Source organism: Copadichromis virginalis, linkage group LG3 (assembly GCF_057382275.1).
Source record: "Copadichromis virginalis isolate Kocher_CV1m ecotype Utaka linkage group LG3, C_Virginalis_male_GT1.1, whole genome shotgun sequence".
Lineage (NCBI taxonomy): Eukaryota > Metazoa > Chordata > Actinopteri > Cichliformes > Cichlidae > Copadichromis > Copadichromis virginalis.
In genome coordinates, this window is record NC_140620.1 from 63,486,645 (window position 1) to 63,502,476 (window position 15,832).

The 15,832-nt window shown below is 43.2% G+C and overlaps 1 protein-coding gene across 2 annotated transcripts in view; it reads left to right on the top strand.

The window, feature by feature from the left end:
• Positions 1–15,213, top strand: part of LOC146716557 (protein NLRC3-like) — a 224,524-nt gene extending 209,311 nt beyond the window's left edge. The window contains exons 2-4 of one of the 2 annotated variants that reach the window (XM_085452482.1): positions 11,502–11,578; positions 11,695–13,522; positions 15,033–15,213. In XM_085452482.1, the coding sequence (XP_085308608.1) occupies positions 11,895–13,522; positions 15,033–15,213 (1,809 nt within the window). In that variant the 5' untranslated portion in view covers positions 11,502–11,578; positions 11,695–11,894. Of the gene's footprint in view, positions 1–11,501; positions 11,579–11,694; positions 13,523–14,224; positions 14,315–15,032 lie in introns of those variants that run through there. The other variant, XM_085452483.1, reaches the window with a different exon arrangement.
• The last annotated feature ends 619 nt before the right edge of the window (positions 15,214–15,832 follow it).

Consider the following 15,832-nt stretch of genomic DNA (forward strand, 5'->3'; position numbering starts at 1 on the left):
TTATTTGTCTGATTAGAAGAGAACAGAACATGCTGGAGTTTTCTGCCCCATCTCAGCAGGAGCAGATAAACAGGGAGCCAAGGTCGTAGCTTAGGCGCTGTGTGAGAGAAAGCATGTGAATGTTTAGGCTTTTATGATAAGGTGGGGGCCACTAGAGGCTATAAGAGTTTGATCAATGCTCCACCATTTTGAGATCTGATGCTGTCTGCGTACGGTGTCCATCTCCCACGCGTGTGATCATTAAAATCATCGTTTGACTTAACCCGGTCAGACCAGTGTTGTTATTGTGGTTTTTCCTCTTGTATCCATCCCCAATATTTGAATCCGTAACACCATCAAACTCGTCGTTGGAGGGGAGAGAGACTGTGTATGACTGTATACGTGACAAATAAAATTTGAATTTGAATTTGATTTGGGCCGTCTTATCTCTCAGATCTGCTTTTACCATACGAACCCTCGCGGACCTTGAGGTCCTCTGGTACTGGCCTTTTGACTGTTCCCAAAGACAGCACACATACTCACGGAGAGGCAGCTTTTCAGTGGTATGGTCCTCGTCTGTGGAACAGCCTGCCGGAGGAGCTCAGGGCCGCAGAGAACGTACATGTTTTTAAGAACAGGCTCAAGACCACCTTTTTAATTTATCTTTCACCTAACGTTTATTTATTTTATGCTTATTTATTCTATCCTGTTATTCTATTTATTAATTTAGGTTTTACCTAATATTTATTGATTTTATTCTTACTCATTTTTTATCTTCTTACTATTTCTATTGTATCCCGTTCTTATTTACTTTATCTTTTTACCCTGTATATATCCTATTGTGTCATATCTCCAGTGTTTCCTCGGAGGGGGCTCTCTGCACCGGGGCTGTGATCGACCGTGGCTGCTGGGGCTCTGGGGGTCCTCTCAGCCTGGCTGGGGGGGGGGATATGGGTGCATTCATGATTGTTTATGTTAATGAGAGTGTGGGGGGTTAGTTGGAGGGCGGGGTGGGGTGCTTTTAACCATGTAAAGCACTTTGTGCTACTTTTTTTGTATGAAAAGTGCTTTATAAATAAAGATTGATTGATTGATTAATTTCCCAGCTTTGGTCATTATATACAGTATTTTGGAGACAGAGAGTTACAGACTCTCTCCCAGACCACGGACTCATAATACAAGTCAGAGCTTTATAAAAAAAAAAAGTTGTGTTTTCTAAATTGGAGTTCAAGTTATTTGTACTTCCAATAGTGTTAATATACTACACAGGTCATGAACAAGATTTCTTTTACATTTTCATTGTAAATGGGCTGAAGCAGTTCATTAAAAGTAGTCTAACATAAATGTAAACGCTGTAATTTGATTATTTTAATAAACCATGAAACTTGGATGGATTCGATGCCGGTGTGACCACAGTGCACACGTCTGCTGTCGCTCACAGTGGTCCAAGGAACCGCTCAGGGAGTTTGTGTGTTCGCTCAGACACGTGAAAAATTAGAGGGAACATTGGGCCTATGACATTCAATACCCAGTTATTAAAATGTTAAGTGTAAATCATCCGCAGCCCACAATAGCAGCTGAATTTACTACGATTTCAGATCTTTTTACACGTCAATAAGAAACCACCGATGTGTAAAACAGGCTGACAACAGAATGACGTAAACCACACTGCTGCAACTGTGCAGCTCTCAGGTTTTATCTATTGTTTCTCTGTGTGGCCAGCAGGGGGAGGTGTTTTTTGTTTTTTTTTTAAATATTAATGAAAACATTTTTCATGAAAGTTGCAAATTTGTTATCTGTTTTTATGACATTTTTCACTGTGGATTACAACAACATCAACATTAGAAAATGAAATACATTTATAGTAGGTGATCATTAATCACTATTATTGGCACTATTAAAGGGCCCCAAAAATCAAACTTTGCTTAGGGCACCACGGAGGGCCAACCCTTTTTACACTTCAACGATTGTACACAAAATACAATCATCCATCCTTCTATCTATTTATTTTTGTCCACTTATATAATTCAGCATCACAGGGAAGCTGGATCCCAGTTGTTTTTCACAGAGGGCCAAGCAGTGGAGGGAGCTGCCGACCTCCCAGCAATACATGTAAAAGCTTTATTTTATGCTGACTCTGGTCATCTTTATCTATCATAAAAATTTGCTTCACGATCTGAAACACGTAAGTGTGGCAAATATGCAAATAGCTAAGAAATCAGGATGGGGTAAATCGTTTCTCACTGCACTTCTGTTAGGCGACTGAATAAAAACACAAAGTCAGCAGTCTGGCTATGAATGTCTTTAATGTTTCCAAGATCAGAATCACATCAGGGTGTACGACCTCACCCCTGGCGCCGTTGCCCACCTCTCAATTTTAAATACACGTAGACATTGAGGGGTACCAGGAGGGGCTATGCGCTTACCTGCTGCTGAGTAATTGCATATGAGAGCATGAGGGTGGGAATGGATGTTTGTATCTGTGTGTGCCTGTTTGTCTGTGTCCATATGTCAGGTCGGGTATCAGACGCCACCTCTCTGGGGACATCTCAGGCCCTCCAAGGTATGGAGGCCTATCTCCCCCCACCACTCCCCCTGCCAGTGGCAGACGCCTTCAGACATCGGTGCATTGGTGGTTCTTTGTGTCTGGGGATGGGCGTCCAGGTACTGCTTGTCGGGGCCTGGGGCCTGGAGCCTGGGGCTCGCTCGGGCTCCTTCAGGGTGCGGTGCCTTTGGCCTCTCAGCCTGGGGCTCGGTCACTCTGGCACAGCTGGCTGCCGGCGGAGCTCACGGGCACGTCACGTTTAAATCATGCTTTTTATCTGTTTTTGTTTTTTAATGTTCTGTAAAGAACTTGGGATCACCTTGTTGTTGAATTGTGCGATATAAATAAACTTGCCTTGCATTTTGGCTGCTACCTCAAAGCACACTGTGCGCTGTCGATCTTACGTGCTGCACAATAATATTCAATATTTAGTATTTACATTTATATTCACATAGATCATCGCGGTGATGTTGTTTATTATATTGCTCTCTTTTGTTTGCTTGTTTTCTCTTTTTTCTTTCTCAACAGGTGATCCAGGTGATTGATAGATGGATTTTTTGTCTGTTTGTTTTGTTGGCTTGGACAACTTCCTACCAGACCCGTGGAAGTGGAAGCTTCAGTGAAGAAAGATTCCTGCTCCCAGCCGTTCATTGGCTCGGCATTTTAAACCCCTAAAGGGTCACCTGGCCTGTAACTAAACAGGGCCAATAAAAGAAATCACAAGAAGAATACAAAAATTTCAGCCAGTTTATCTTAATACATTAACTTATTCTTGTGTACACAGTAATTCATAAATAAATAATGTATATTATCAATAAAGATTGATCTAAACAGTTTAACTGCTATGTGCAGATAAAGGTTGCATAGCTTTAAAACATTTGCTATCCAGCAAATATCAGTCAAACTCAACACAAAAGGAAACACAACAATGGTTCAAATTGTTTGGACCGGTGATCCAAATCAACTGGCGTTGGTCAAACAGATGTGTGGTAGACTTACTTTGAAGGAGCTGCTACCGACAAACCAGCAAATAAACACCAAATATTTCATCTGTGACATTTGTGAGGTTTCCTCAAACACACTCCGTCAGTCTTGTTGCTGTTGAACGACAAACTATTTAAAAATGTCGCGGGTTTACCTGGTCATATTCTCATTCACGGGGCGCTCGCCAAAACAAAAGCAAACCATTAACACCACGCCGATGCTGTTCACAGGACAGCAAGAGTAACGATCAGGAGCATCTGGTCTTCGTTATCGTTCCCCTCGTGCGTGTTATTACTGCGATTTCAGCGTTTTTGCTTCACAACTAAAGTGTGCAGTTTACTTTGTGTGCACTCAAATGGAGTCAAGTCAATTAGCGCCACCTGTGGTCAAGTGCCATAGCCTACAGCCAGATGAACTTGTGACACACATCTGAGCCACGTTTGAATTCCTGTTTCATGCACAATACATTTGTAACTTTTAATTTTTTCTGTTTTTGTGTCTTGCAAATAAACCTTTAAACTGATTTGAAATGATGTTATGTATTTATTTTTGGCCCTTATCTACGGTGGCCCTGAGAGGCCAAACGGACTGCAACTTAAGAAAACACCAGCAATAAAAAAAAAACCGCTGCAAAAGCACAAAAAACACAACTGAAATAGGAAAAAAGAAAACACAAATACAAAAAACGAAAACACAAATAGGAAAAAAGAAAACAGAACTGTTTCTGGGGAGACAATAGTAATCAGTAATAAACAGAGCCAGTGTGACTAAGTGGAGCTTGTGAGAGTGAGTGGATTGAAGAAAGTGAGGGACTCAGATGTGTCAGTTGGTTTGTCTTTGTTTGTGAGTGTGGAGGAGAGATTGGGTTGGTTTTAAAGCTAAGTTAAGAATATTCTGAATTTCAATTCAATTTTATTTATATAGCACCAAATCACAACAACAGTCGCCTCAAGGCGCTTTATATTGTACAGTTTAATTTCCAAAACTTGCATATGATCTTCAGTTTGCAGCTGGACTATCACATAGCAGCTGGAGCAGTCTCACATGGAGGCCAGTCCACTGCTGCCACCTGTGGCCAAGTGCCATAGCCTACTACTAGATGAACTTGTGACACACATCTGCAGCAGAGGCTGAGTGGCTGCTCTCACACCTGGAGCATCCAAATCGACCCACAAACACGTTGAAAGATGCAATGCCATCAATGTGGATTGTCCAGACTGAGAGACCTCTTCCCTCTGACCCCTCCCCAAACCCTCAAACCCTCCTACCCACCTCGACATACAAACTCTGTGTGGCTTCACGTGTTCTGTTGATGTTTACATGATCGAAATAACTTGAACACAAACACAAACAAACAAAGAGGAAGACCGCACCGGAAGGAAACAACTACAAGTCCCAGCATCCTCTGTGTTTAGGGAGCAGCAGTGAAAGTGAAAGCAGGAGGAGGAAGGTGGAGCTGAGGCAGGTGAGTGTTAACATGAATATGTTTCTTCTTATGACATAAAATAATTCCACGCTGTTCGTGTCTGTGGGTGAAATGTGAGGCCGGTCGGCTCCTCTGAGCGCTGGTTTCCTGTAAGTAGAGAGGAAGTGAGTTTAGCTGAGCCTCCGTTTAGTGTGAGAGAGCAGGAGGAGAGTGAGAGCTGTGCTGAGGCAGGGTGAGTGTTAACACCGCTCTGACATTACTGTGTCTCTGTGGCGGGAACAACAGGCTCCGTCAGTGGAGGCAAAAATAATCAGACTTTGGTTTTTCAAAGGAAACAACTTTATGTCGGAAGTTCCCGCACGCTCATTGGATAACGATGTGTCAATCTCGAGCTATTAGCCAATGAGCGTGCGGATTCACAGAAAGACCCGCCTTTATCACGGGACTTTAAAAACTACAATGGCGACAGAAACTCCGTGAGTGGAGTTCAGGGTGACGTTATGAAACTGTGACGTTTGAGCCACTTCCCGTTGAACGTGAAACTGATGGTTTCTGGTGTTTGGGTCTGTTTTTCTGTATTTATGCAGATAAAGTGTAAACTCAGATGAATTATACCATCAAATGTTAAAGGAAAATATCAGGATGAGTGTCTGTGAGCTGAGAAGGACGTGAAGCTAGCAGTTTATCCCAGAGCTGAAGCTGCTCTGTGTGCAGAGATGAGCTCAGATTCCTGCTGTGATTGATCAACAGTCACAGAAATGTAGACTTGTAGTTATTACTGCAGTATGGTCACAGCAGATACTGATAAACATGTATTATGAGGATGGATGATCAAGTTTCTCACTCTCTCCTTTAAATCTCAGTTTTTTCTTCTTCACAGTTTATCTGTTAATTTATTAATGAATAACACTGAAAGAGTTTCTGTTATATTTCCCCTTGAACATCAGCTTATTAGGGCGGCATTAGGAAATAGCCCCCCTCCAAAGAATGAATAAATGAATGATGATAATAATAAAATGATTCAAAAGCAGAGCTCAGAGTGGTAGAATGGTCAAACATGGATCCACGGGTAGTTCAACTGCATTTGGTGACGTGACCAAAGCAAATCTTTCAAATAATCCCACCATCAACGGGATGTTGTCTCCTTTACTACGGTTACTTTACTTGATCACCGTGTGAATTTCTTTGAAATGAACCAAATTCTTTTATTTGTCGGTTGTTGCATATTTAACCTCTACAGTCAGGAAAGGAGGAGATGAGGCCTCAACAATGTTGGGTTGTAGCTGTGCTTCAGGTTAGAGTGAGTGTCCATGGAATAAATGTAAGTCAGTGAACTGGAAACATGACTGTGTTCAAACTTTGTTTTCCTTTTTATAATGAGTCTAATCAAAGGTGGACAGAAGTATCTCCACTGTGACTTTTCTGTGTCACCATCAGAGCTTCTGCACAGTGTTTCTGGGGCAGATAACATTGCAGCATTATGGAGACATTATGGAGACAAAAAGAAAAGCGTCTGGACTTCTTTAAGTTAAACTTAAAGAAGTCCAGACGCTTTTCTTGGACTGTTGGTTTCAGTGTTGAGTCTCATTCACACACTCCCTCAGACTCTTCACACACACTGATTTGCTGACATAAACACACTCCTGTGTGCTCTCTTGGCTTCACACACACACTGAGGACCATCTACAGACTGTGAGCTCCGTCTTCTTTGTCTTTGGAGCCGAACTCTGACAAAGTTAGGAACAAAACTTTCTCCAGCGTGTGAACTTTCCTCCTAGACTCAGTCTGAGCAGTCAGACCACATATTTCTAAAGCAGCACATGAAGGTGTGGCTCACACACACACAGGTGAAGGAAACAGCTGCAGTATTAAAAACTGCTTCACTGTCTACAAATATATGAACTGAATGTTTCTTTCAGGCTGTAAAAACCTTATTTATCCTCCATTACAGTCCTGCATTCAGAGCATTACTTCTGTTATATTAGTACATGTATTTTATTCTGATGAACACATGAAACTCTGAGCTGGATTGAATCCATTGAATCAGAGTCCAGGACTCAGACTAAACACACTGAATGTGTCCTGAGCTCGGCCGCTGTTCCACAGTAACTGCTGTCAGAGTCACTGTTACTGAGTTAGCTTAGCTAGCAGAGCAGCTAGCAGTTAGAGTATGAACTCTGTAAGCAGTCAGCTCGGTCCTGGACATGGTTACTGACATAAAGCTGCTCTCTGCAGCCATGTTTGACCTGCTGCTTTGTAGGACTACAGTAATGGAGGATTTGGAGGCTGAACTGGGCTCTGTGACACTTTTTGTAGTGAACTGATGAAAGCTGCGTCTCAGATGGATGTTAGTCCAACACATCAGACACGACCTCTGCAGCTCTCAGTTGATGTGCACATGAATGATTTGTGTTTCCTCTGCAGGTGAAGGTAGAAAGTGTGTGTGAGCTGATGTGAACTGAGCAGCATGGATCAGTGTGAGGACAGAGAGGAGGGAGTCCCTCCCTCTAAAAGCACTCTGTGTGGGGAACATGAGAGCCAGACCAAAGCTCAGAGGTGAGATGACCATCTCTAACTGTCCATGACTCTTCTCCATGTCACAGCTCAGCACTCACATCACTGCTCCATCATTATTCACACTCATACCTCTGTGTGTGTTGTTTTAAAGCCCAGAGCTGTGGGGCGTACCAGGCTCAGCTGGACATAACCCTGAAACTAATCCAGAGCCTGGACCTGAACCCAGCTGTGTTTCCTTAAAGAGCAACATGTCGAAGGATGTTGGTGTAAACTTTAACAAAAGACTGTTATGTGACAAAGAGTAAGTACATTATTTTTATGAGATTGTTCATCATGTCTTTAATTTAATGTTTCCAGTTTTTCCTTCCTGTCTCATGAAGCTGTGACATTTATTGTTTTTCTTTTAGGATCAATAAGAGGCCAGAATCTCCTGGACCTGAACCCAGCTGTGTTTCCTTAAAGAGCAACGAGTCGAAGGATTTTGGTGTTTACTTTAAAGGCTGTTCTTCTGCTGCTGAGAGGTAATGTGTGTCTAGATGTTGTTCCTGACTCTGTATTTTTGAATAAATCCTCATGTTTAATATCAGCTCAGCTCTTTTTCACACATTTCTATGTTGGTATGTGAAGCGGTGTGTGTTGGAGTGTTTCCACAAACACAGCAGTCAGAGTGGAAAGAGTGGATGTTGTAGGAGGTGTTTGTGTAGTGAAGAGGCTGAGTGTCTGTAGGACTCCAGCTGCTCCAGCAGGTGTCTCCTTTGTGCTTTGCTTCAAACACAGTGTAGGGAGGAGCTTCCACTCAGGTGTTTCAGGTGTTGCTGGATGGAGGAGGACAAATAGTTTTTCCCTTCAGTGACACTTCAGCAGCTCAATGTTCTGGGAGATGTTTGTCTTTATGAAGGTTTATGGATTCTTGTTCTTACTTTGGTTAAACTGAGCAATACATTTTCCATCTAACATTTAAAGTAAATTTCCAGGTGAATAAAAGATGTGCAGCTGCAGCCTCTGTGATGTTTCACAGTCTGAAAGTAACAAATTCAACCAGAGTTCAAACAAAGGCTTAATATACGTGTGTGTTTGATATAATGCCAACAAGTACAAACAGGTGTTCTTACAGGTCTTAATCACAGAGGTCTGATAAGTCTGGTGACTTTCACACTCAGCAATTTTGCTGCCTTTTATTTTATATTGGCCTTTTTAAAGCCCTTCAAAGTCTCCCACATTCATACAGAGCTTTTAACACCAAACTCCTTTACAGTCCTTCTCCTCTCACACACGATCACATGACTGATTTGTCTGCAGCAGCTGTGTTACTGCTAGTATTTTATTATGTGTGTAATCTCCTCATATTGTTCCTGTGGTTTAGTTTGACTTCCTTCTGCAAACTCAGCTGCTCTGTTGCTGATACACGTCTCCATGAATATGATTGATCAGATGCTGCCAACACCATGTGTTTCATGTGAGCGCTCAGCTGAAACCCTGGGTTGACTTATTGAGTTAATAACAAGCTTCACGTGACTGTGAATGCTAAAGTGAATCAGATAAAGGAAAGAGACCCTGCTAATGTTGGACTCACTTCTTAGTGTAGATCCCAGGAGGAAGTTCAACATAGCCATTCTTTGTGCTAGCTCGACCAAACCTGAGACCACAGTGCAGGATAATGATCATCATCTGTCTCTGTCAAGGACATTTAAAATCCACAAATAACAAACATAATTATATTTGATCATTAAAAATGATGATTAAACAAAGTGTCAAACATACTTAAGTAGAAGGACTGATGTTTGTGTTAAAATACCCTCTTAAAGCTGAAATACTGATTCAACTTTCTCCAAAAGTTGTTTCTGTTCATAGCGTTTAAATGGTAAATGGCCTGTATTTATATAGCGCTTTTACTAGTCCCTAAGGACCCCAAAGCGCTTTACATATCCAGTCATCCACCCATTCACACACACATTCACACACTGGTGATGGCAAGCTACATTGTAGCCACAGCCACCCTGGGGCGCACTGACAGAGGCGAGGCTGCCGGACACTGGCGCCACCGGGCCCTCTGACCACCACCAGTAGGCAACAGGTGAAGTGTCTTGCCCAAGGACACAACGACCGAGACTGTCCAAGCCGAGGCTCGAACCGGCAACCTTCCGATTACAAGACGAACGCCCAACTCTTGAGCCACGATCGCCCCCCCGTTTAGTGGGAGAAACGTTTTGTCTCTCATCCAGGTGACTCCTTCAGTCTCAGCTGACTGCAGGTTTCAATCTTATAAACAGGACATTTGCATAATGACTGAAACCTGCCCACTGAAGGAACAATGGGCTGTGAGGTCAGTTCCTTAATCTTAATTATGAAAATTCTCATGACGACTGATCAACAACCACTGATCAATGTCCATGAGCACCATTCAGAGAGTTGGGGAATGGCTGCAATCACAGCATGTAAGATGGTGACAGATGTACCCTTAGGCCCCTCCTCGATTCAGAGATGGTCTTTCTCTTTTCACATAAATGGCCTCCTTGACTCCGCCCTCAAACCAGCGTTCCTCCCTGTCCAGGATGTGTACATCCTCATCATTGAAAGAGTGTCCACTGGCCTGTAGGTGTAAATAGACTGCAGAGTCCTGGCCTGACGAGGAAGCTCTTCTGTGTTGTAGCCAGAGGTTGTTTGGTTTCCTCGATGTATAAATCCTGCCAATCCTCCTGCACTTAACAGCGTACACTATGTTACTCTATTTGTGTCGGGGGACCCGATCCTTGGGGTGGACCAGTTTTTGGCGCAGCGTGTTTTGGGGTTTAAAAGCCACAGAGACCCAGTGTTTAGAAAAAATCTGTCTCAACTGCTCCGATACTCCAGACACATACGGGATCACTACAGGTTTTGTCTTAGTCAGCGGTTGTCCTTCTCTCCTGGATCGGCTGGAGCTTTCTTTAGGTGCCTTTGCAGCTTTGACAAAAGTCCAGCTGGGACGCTACATCCAGATGAACAGAATCAACTTTTGGAGATTTACTTTCCTGGATGATTGAGAATGGATCAAGACGTTCCTCCTAAAGTGTTATTCATGCTGCTAGGATGGGCTGTGGCAAAGAGAACAGAGAAAATCCAAATCAGAGTTTTTCTCTGAATTAAAAGGAAACAGCAATATATTCTACATGGTGAAACTGATGGTTTATGGTGTTTGGGTCTGTTTTTCTGTATTTATGCAGATAAAGTGTAAACTCAGATGAATTATACCATCAAATGTTAAAGGAAAATATCAGGATGAGTGTCTGTGAGCTGAGAAGGACGTGAAGCGAGCAGTTTATCCCAGAGCTGAAGCTGCTCTGTGTGCAGAGATGAGCTCAGATTCCTGCTGTGATTGATCAACAGTCACAGAAATGTAGACTTGTAGTTATTACTGCAGTATGGTCACAGCAGATACTGATAAACATGTATTATGAGGATGGATGATCAAGTTTCTCACTCTCTCCTTTAAATCTCAGTTTTTTCTTCTTCACAGTTTATCTGTTAATTTATTAATGAATAACACTGAAAGAGTTTCTGTTATATTTCCCCTTGAACATCAGCTTATTAGGGCGGCATTAGGAAATAGCCCCCCTCCAAAGAATGAATAAATGAATGATGATAATAATAAAATGATTCAAAAACAGAGCTCAGAGTGGTAGAATGGTCAAACATGGATCCACGGGTGGTTCAACTGCATTTGGTGACGTGACCAAAGCAAATCTTTCAAATAATCCCACCATCAACGGGATGTTGTCTCCTTTACTACGGTTACTTTACTTGGTCACCGTGTGAATTTCTTTGAAATGAACCAAATTCTTTTATTTGTTGGTTGTTGCATATTTAACCTCTACAGTCAGGAAAGGAGGAGATGAGGCCTCAACAATGTTGGGTTGTAGCTGTGGTTCAGGTTAGAGTGAGTGTCCATGGAATAAATGTAAGTCAGTGAACTGGAAACATGACTGTGTTCAAACTTTGTTTTCCTTTTTATAATGAGTCTAATCAAAGGTGGACAGAAGTATCTCCACTGTGACTTTTCTGTGTCACCATCAGAGCTTCTGCACAGTGTGGAGAAAGATCCAGAAGCAGAGCTGGACTGCAGACAGCCAGTCAGAGCAGCTGTGTACAAAGTAAGACTGAACATCTGTCTGCTGATGGACTCATTTCTGAAAACTGGACTTCTTGTGTTGTTCAGACATTGAAGAGTTTTCTTTCTCTTTAGTCTCATTGTTTTTCTTTCTTTCAGCAGATGTTGGTCTGCAGGAGGTTTTAGATGAACATAAGATCAGTCTGAGGAGGAGATGTGAACGTGTGACTGAAGGAAGTGATGAAACAGGAAGTAGAACCCTCCTCAACACCATCTACACTGAGCTCTACATCACAGAGGGACAGAGTGAAGAGGTTCATACCCAACATGAGGTGAGGCAGCTGGAGACAGCTTCCAAGATGGACGCCCTCCATGACGCTCCAATCAGGTGCCAGGACATCTTTAAAGCCTTACCTGACCAACAGAGACCCATCAGAGTGGTTCTGACCAACGGCGTGGCTGGTGTTGGAAAAACCTTCTCAGTGCAGAAGTTCACTCTGGACTGGGCAGAGGGCTTGGAGAACCAACATGTCAGTGTGGTGGTTCTGCTTTCATTCAGGGAGCTGAACCTGATCAGAGATGAGCAGTACAGTCTTCTGGAGCTGCTCCATGTTTTCCATCCAACATTACAGAAGGTCACAGCAGAGAAGCTGGCTGTCTCTCAGCTTTTGTTCATCTTTGACGGCCTGGATGAAAGCAGACTTTCATTGGATTTCACCAACAGGAAGCTGCTGTCTGATGTCACACAGAAGTCATCAGTCAGCCAGCTGCTGACAAACCTCATCCAGGGGAATCTGCTTCCCTCGGCTCTCGTCTGGATAACTTCCCGACCCGCAGCAGCCAATCAGATCCCTCCTACATGTGTTGACAGGCTAACAGAAGTACGAGGCTTCACTGACGCCCAGAAGGAGGAGTACTTCAGGAGGAGATTCAGTGATGAAGAGCTGTCCAGCAGAATCATCTCCCACATGAAGACATCCAGGAGCCTCCACATCATGTGTAGTATCCCAGTCTTCTGCTGGATCACTGCTACAGTTCTGGAGCACATGTTGACTACAGAGCAGAGAGGAGAGCTGCCCAAGACCCTGACTGACATGTACTCACACTTCCTGCTGGTTCAGACAAAGAGGAAGAAGAACAAGTACCATGAGGGACGTGAGACGAGTCCACAGGAGCTGACGGAGGCTGACAGGGAAGTTCTTCTGAAGCTGGGGAGGCTGGCGTTTGAACATCTGGAGAAAGGAAACATCATGTTCTACCAAGAAGACCTGGAGCAGTGTGGTCTGGATGTGACAGAGGCCTCGGTGTACTCAGGAGTTTGTACAGAGATCTTCAAAAGAGAGTGTGTGATCTTCCAGAAACCAGTCTACTGCTTTGTTCATCTGAGCATTCAGGAGTTTCTGGCTGCTGTCTACATGTTCCACTGTCTCACCAACAGGAAGACAGAGGTGCTGAAGAACTTCCTTAAACCAAAATCTTTAATCAAGATGATTTCCAGTCTTTTTGATGACAAAGATCTCCAATCACTTGATGTATTTCTGAGGAGAGCCATGGAGAAATCCCTCCAGAGTAAAAATGGCCACCTGGACCTATTTGTTCGCTTCCTTCATGGCCTCTGTCTGGAGTCCAACCAGAGACTCTTAGTAGGTCTGCTGGGTCAGACAGAGATCAGTCCAGGAACCATCCAGAGAGTCATCAACAACCTGAAGAAGATGAACAGTGATAAAATCTCTCCTGACAGAAGCATCAACATCTTCCACTGTCTGATGGAGATGAACGACCTCTCAGTACATCAGGAGATCCAAGAGTTCCTGAAGTCAGAGAACAGATCAGAGAAGAAACTCTCTGAGATCCAGTGCTCAGCTCTGGCCTTCATGCTGCAGATGTCAGAGGAGGTTCTGGATGAGTTGGACCTGCAGAAGTACAACACATCAGAGCAGGGACGACAGAGACTGATTCCAGCTGTGAGGACCTGCAGAAAGGCTGGGTGAGTCCAGATGTGATCATTAACATCATTGATCAGTGTAGGTTAGTAGTTTAATGTTGAAAATAAAATCAGATTGTAAGCAGAAAGTGTTTGTGTCCGTACGCTGCAACCTTCCACACCATTCCTTTATTGTACAGACTCAGCAGCAGCTCCATGGATCCCAAATCCAAGAGTGGAGAACAGATTTGAAGTGTGTCACATCCATGCAGTCACAGCTGTTTCCACCATGTTTCCACTGATATTGATCCTGTTCAATGACACGTTTCATATCAGTGAATATGTTCTTTAGGACGTCCACTGACATGTTTAAGTGTCCTGCTGGAAATCACTCAAATCATCCATGAAATCCATGAAAAATCCTTTTAGTGTTTCTAACTTCACCCTCTGTCCTCTCTCTCTCTCCATCCTCCTCACTGCTTCTTTCACTGATAATCACACAAACATCGTATTCAGCTACAAAATAACACAATAATATCATCTGATGATCATTATTATAAGAGCAGGATCCATATTTGATATCAGAGTAACACACTGCTTGGTTATGTGCAGTCATCATCAGTGACTGTGGGTCAAACAGAAGCTCTCTGATTGGTTGCTGACCTTGGTCACCTGTCCACTCTCACCTGTTTGTGTTTGCTCTCTCTTTGCTGTCTCCATCCTCTCTCTCCTTTCTCTCCCTCTCTGTCTTTGTACGTCACTCAGGTCCAATGGAAACAGTGACCTTTACAAACCAATCAAAGACAAACTGATCCATGTCAGGTTATAACAATATTCAAAGTGAATACAGGCTGCTGCTGGACACAGACAGGTAACATCATTTTGACTTGCTGTCACCTGGATCTGGACTCATAAACACTGAAGCCCTGAACAGGAATACAAATCATTTTCTGCCAACTAGCGACACAGCAGCAGATAATGGCTCAGAAAGCTCAAATGAGCCAATCATTTCTGTGTTTAGTTCCCCTGAAATCAGATCTGATATCAGCAGCTCTGAGTTCATTCATCATTATTGTCCAGTGATGAGATTTCTGCTCCGTTTGGTAACAGTCAGCAGGTTTTTCCTGCGTGTGGACGTGAACAGTCGTACCTGACAGCAGGTAGCAAACAGAGATCATCTTTCCAGCTGGAACTCTTCACTGAGCTGAACTCATTCAAAATGTTCTGGAGTCAAAACAGGAAACAGTCCAAATGTGTGTCTTCACTCTGACTCTGGATCAGATCTCAGTGACAGACTGTGGACATTATGGAAGCCTAAATGTGACACCATCTTCCTCCTTCATCTGCAGATTAAAGCCAAACAAAGATTCTCATTAAAAGTCTGCAGGTCTGAGAGAGACTCAATCGTTGTGTCATGTCAAACACAGTAAGAGGAGCTGAAGCACAGATGTGAAGAGCAGATTCATCAGATTATGACCTCACTCTGTTTTGTCTTCATATACATTCAGTCTGTGTTTATAATGCAGATTTTCTGCTTTTATAATAACACATTTTATATTTTCTATCATCACAGACTGACTCACTGTCTACTCTCAGAGTCTCACTGTGAAGTTGTGGCCTCAGCTCTGAAGTCCAACCCCTCCCATCTGACAGAGCTGGACATGAGTGGAAATAAAGACCTCCAGGATTCAGGTGTGAAGCTTCTGTGTGCTGGACTGGAGAGTCCAAACTGTCGACTGCAGACTCTGAGGTGAGTTCACTGACTGCGGCTGTTGTTGTTTTTCTATATTTCAGGTCTTTGATTGATGTTTGAAACTTTCTTCAGTTCCTAAATGTTCAGGATGTGTCTGAAGACAAATGTGACGAAGTTTGAGTGCTTTCACAAATGTTGTCTTTCCAAACGACTGAACAAGAGTTTTTCCTTTTGGCTCCAAACAGAAGTGACAGACTTGAGCAGGGTTCATTTAAAGGCTGACAGAAGTGGAGTGGTGACGGGGAGATGTTTGACAGGACAGTGTTTCAGCCTCCACAGGTTCATGTTGTGCTCCATCAGTCAGTGAAGATGAAGTCGGTGCTGATGAGGCTGTAGAGTGTGTGAGGGATGTGAATGAGGATGATGAAGATCTGATGATAGCAGATAAAAACAGGCTGCAGAGACTTTGAGCCATACAGGGCACACAGTGTGTGTACAGAACAGCTGAAATCATTATGGAGGCCTCACTGGAATATGGAAGCATCACAGTACAGCTTCAGTGAAGCATTAAAGTCTCTGATATGAGATGAGAAATGAAGCAGCCAGAGCTTTTTCATGAGTGGAAATCCACTGTGACTGTGAGCTGCTGCTACAGCCTCCAGATTAGCCAGCAGCTCATC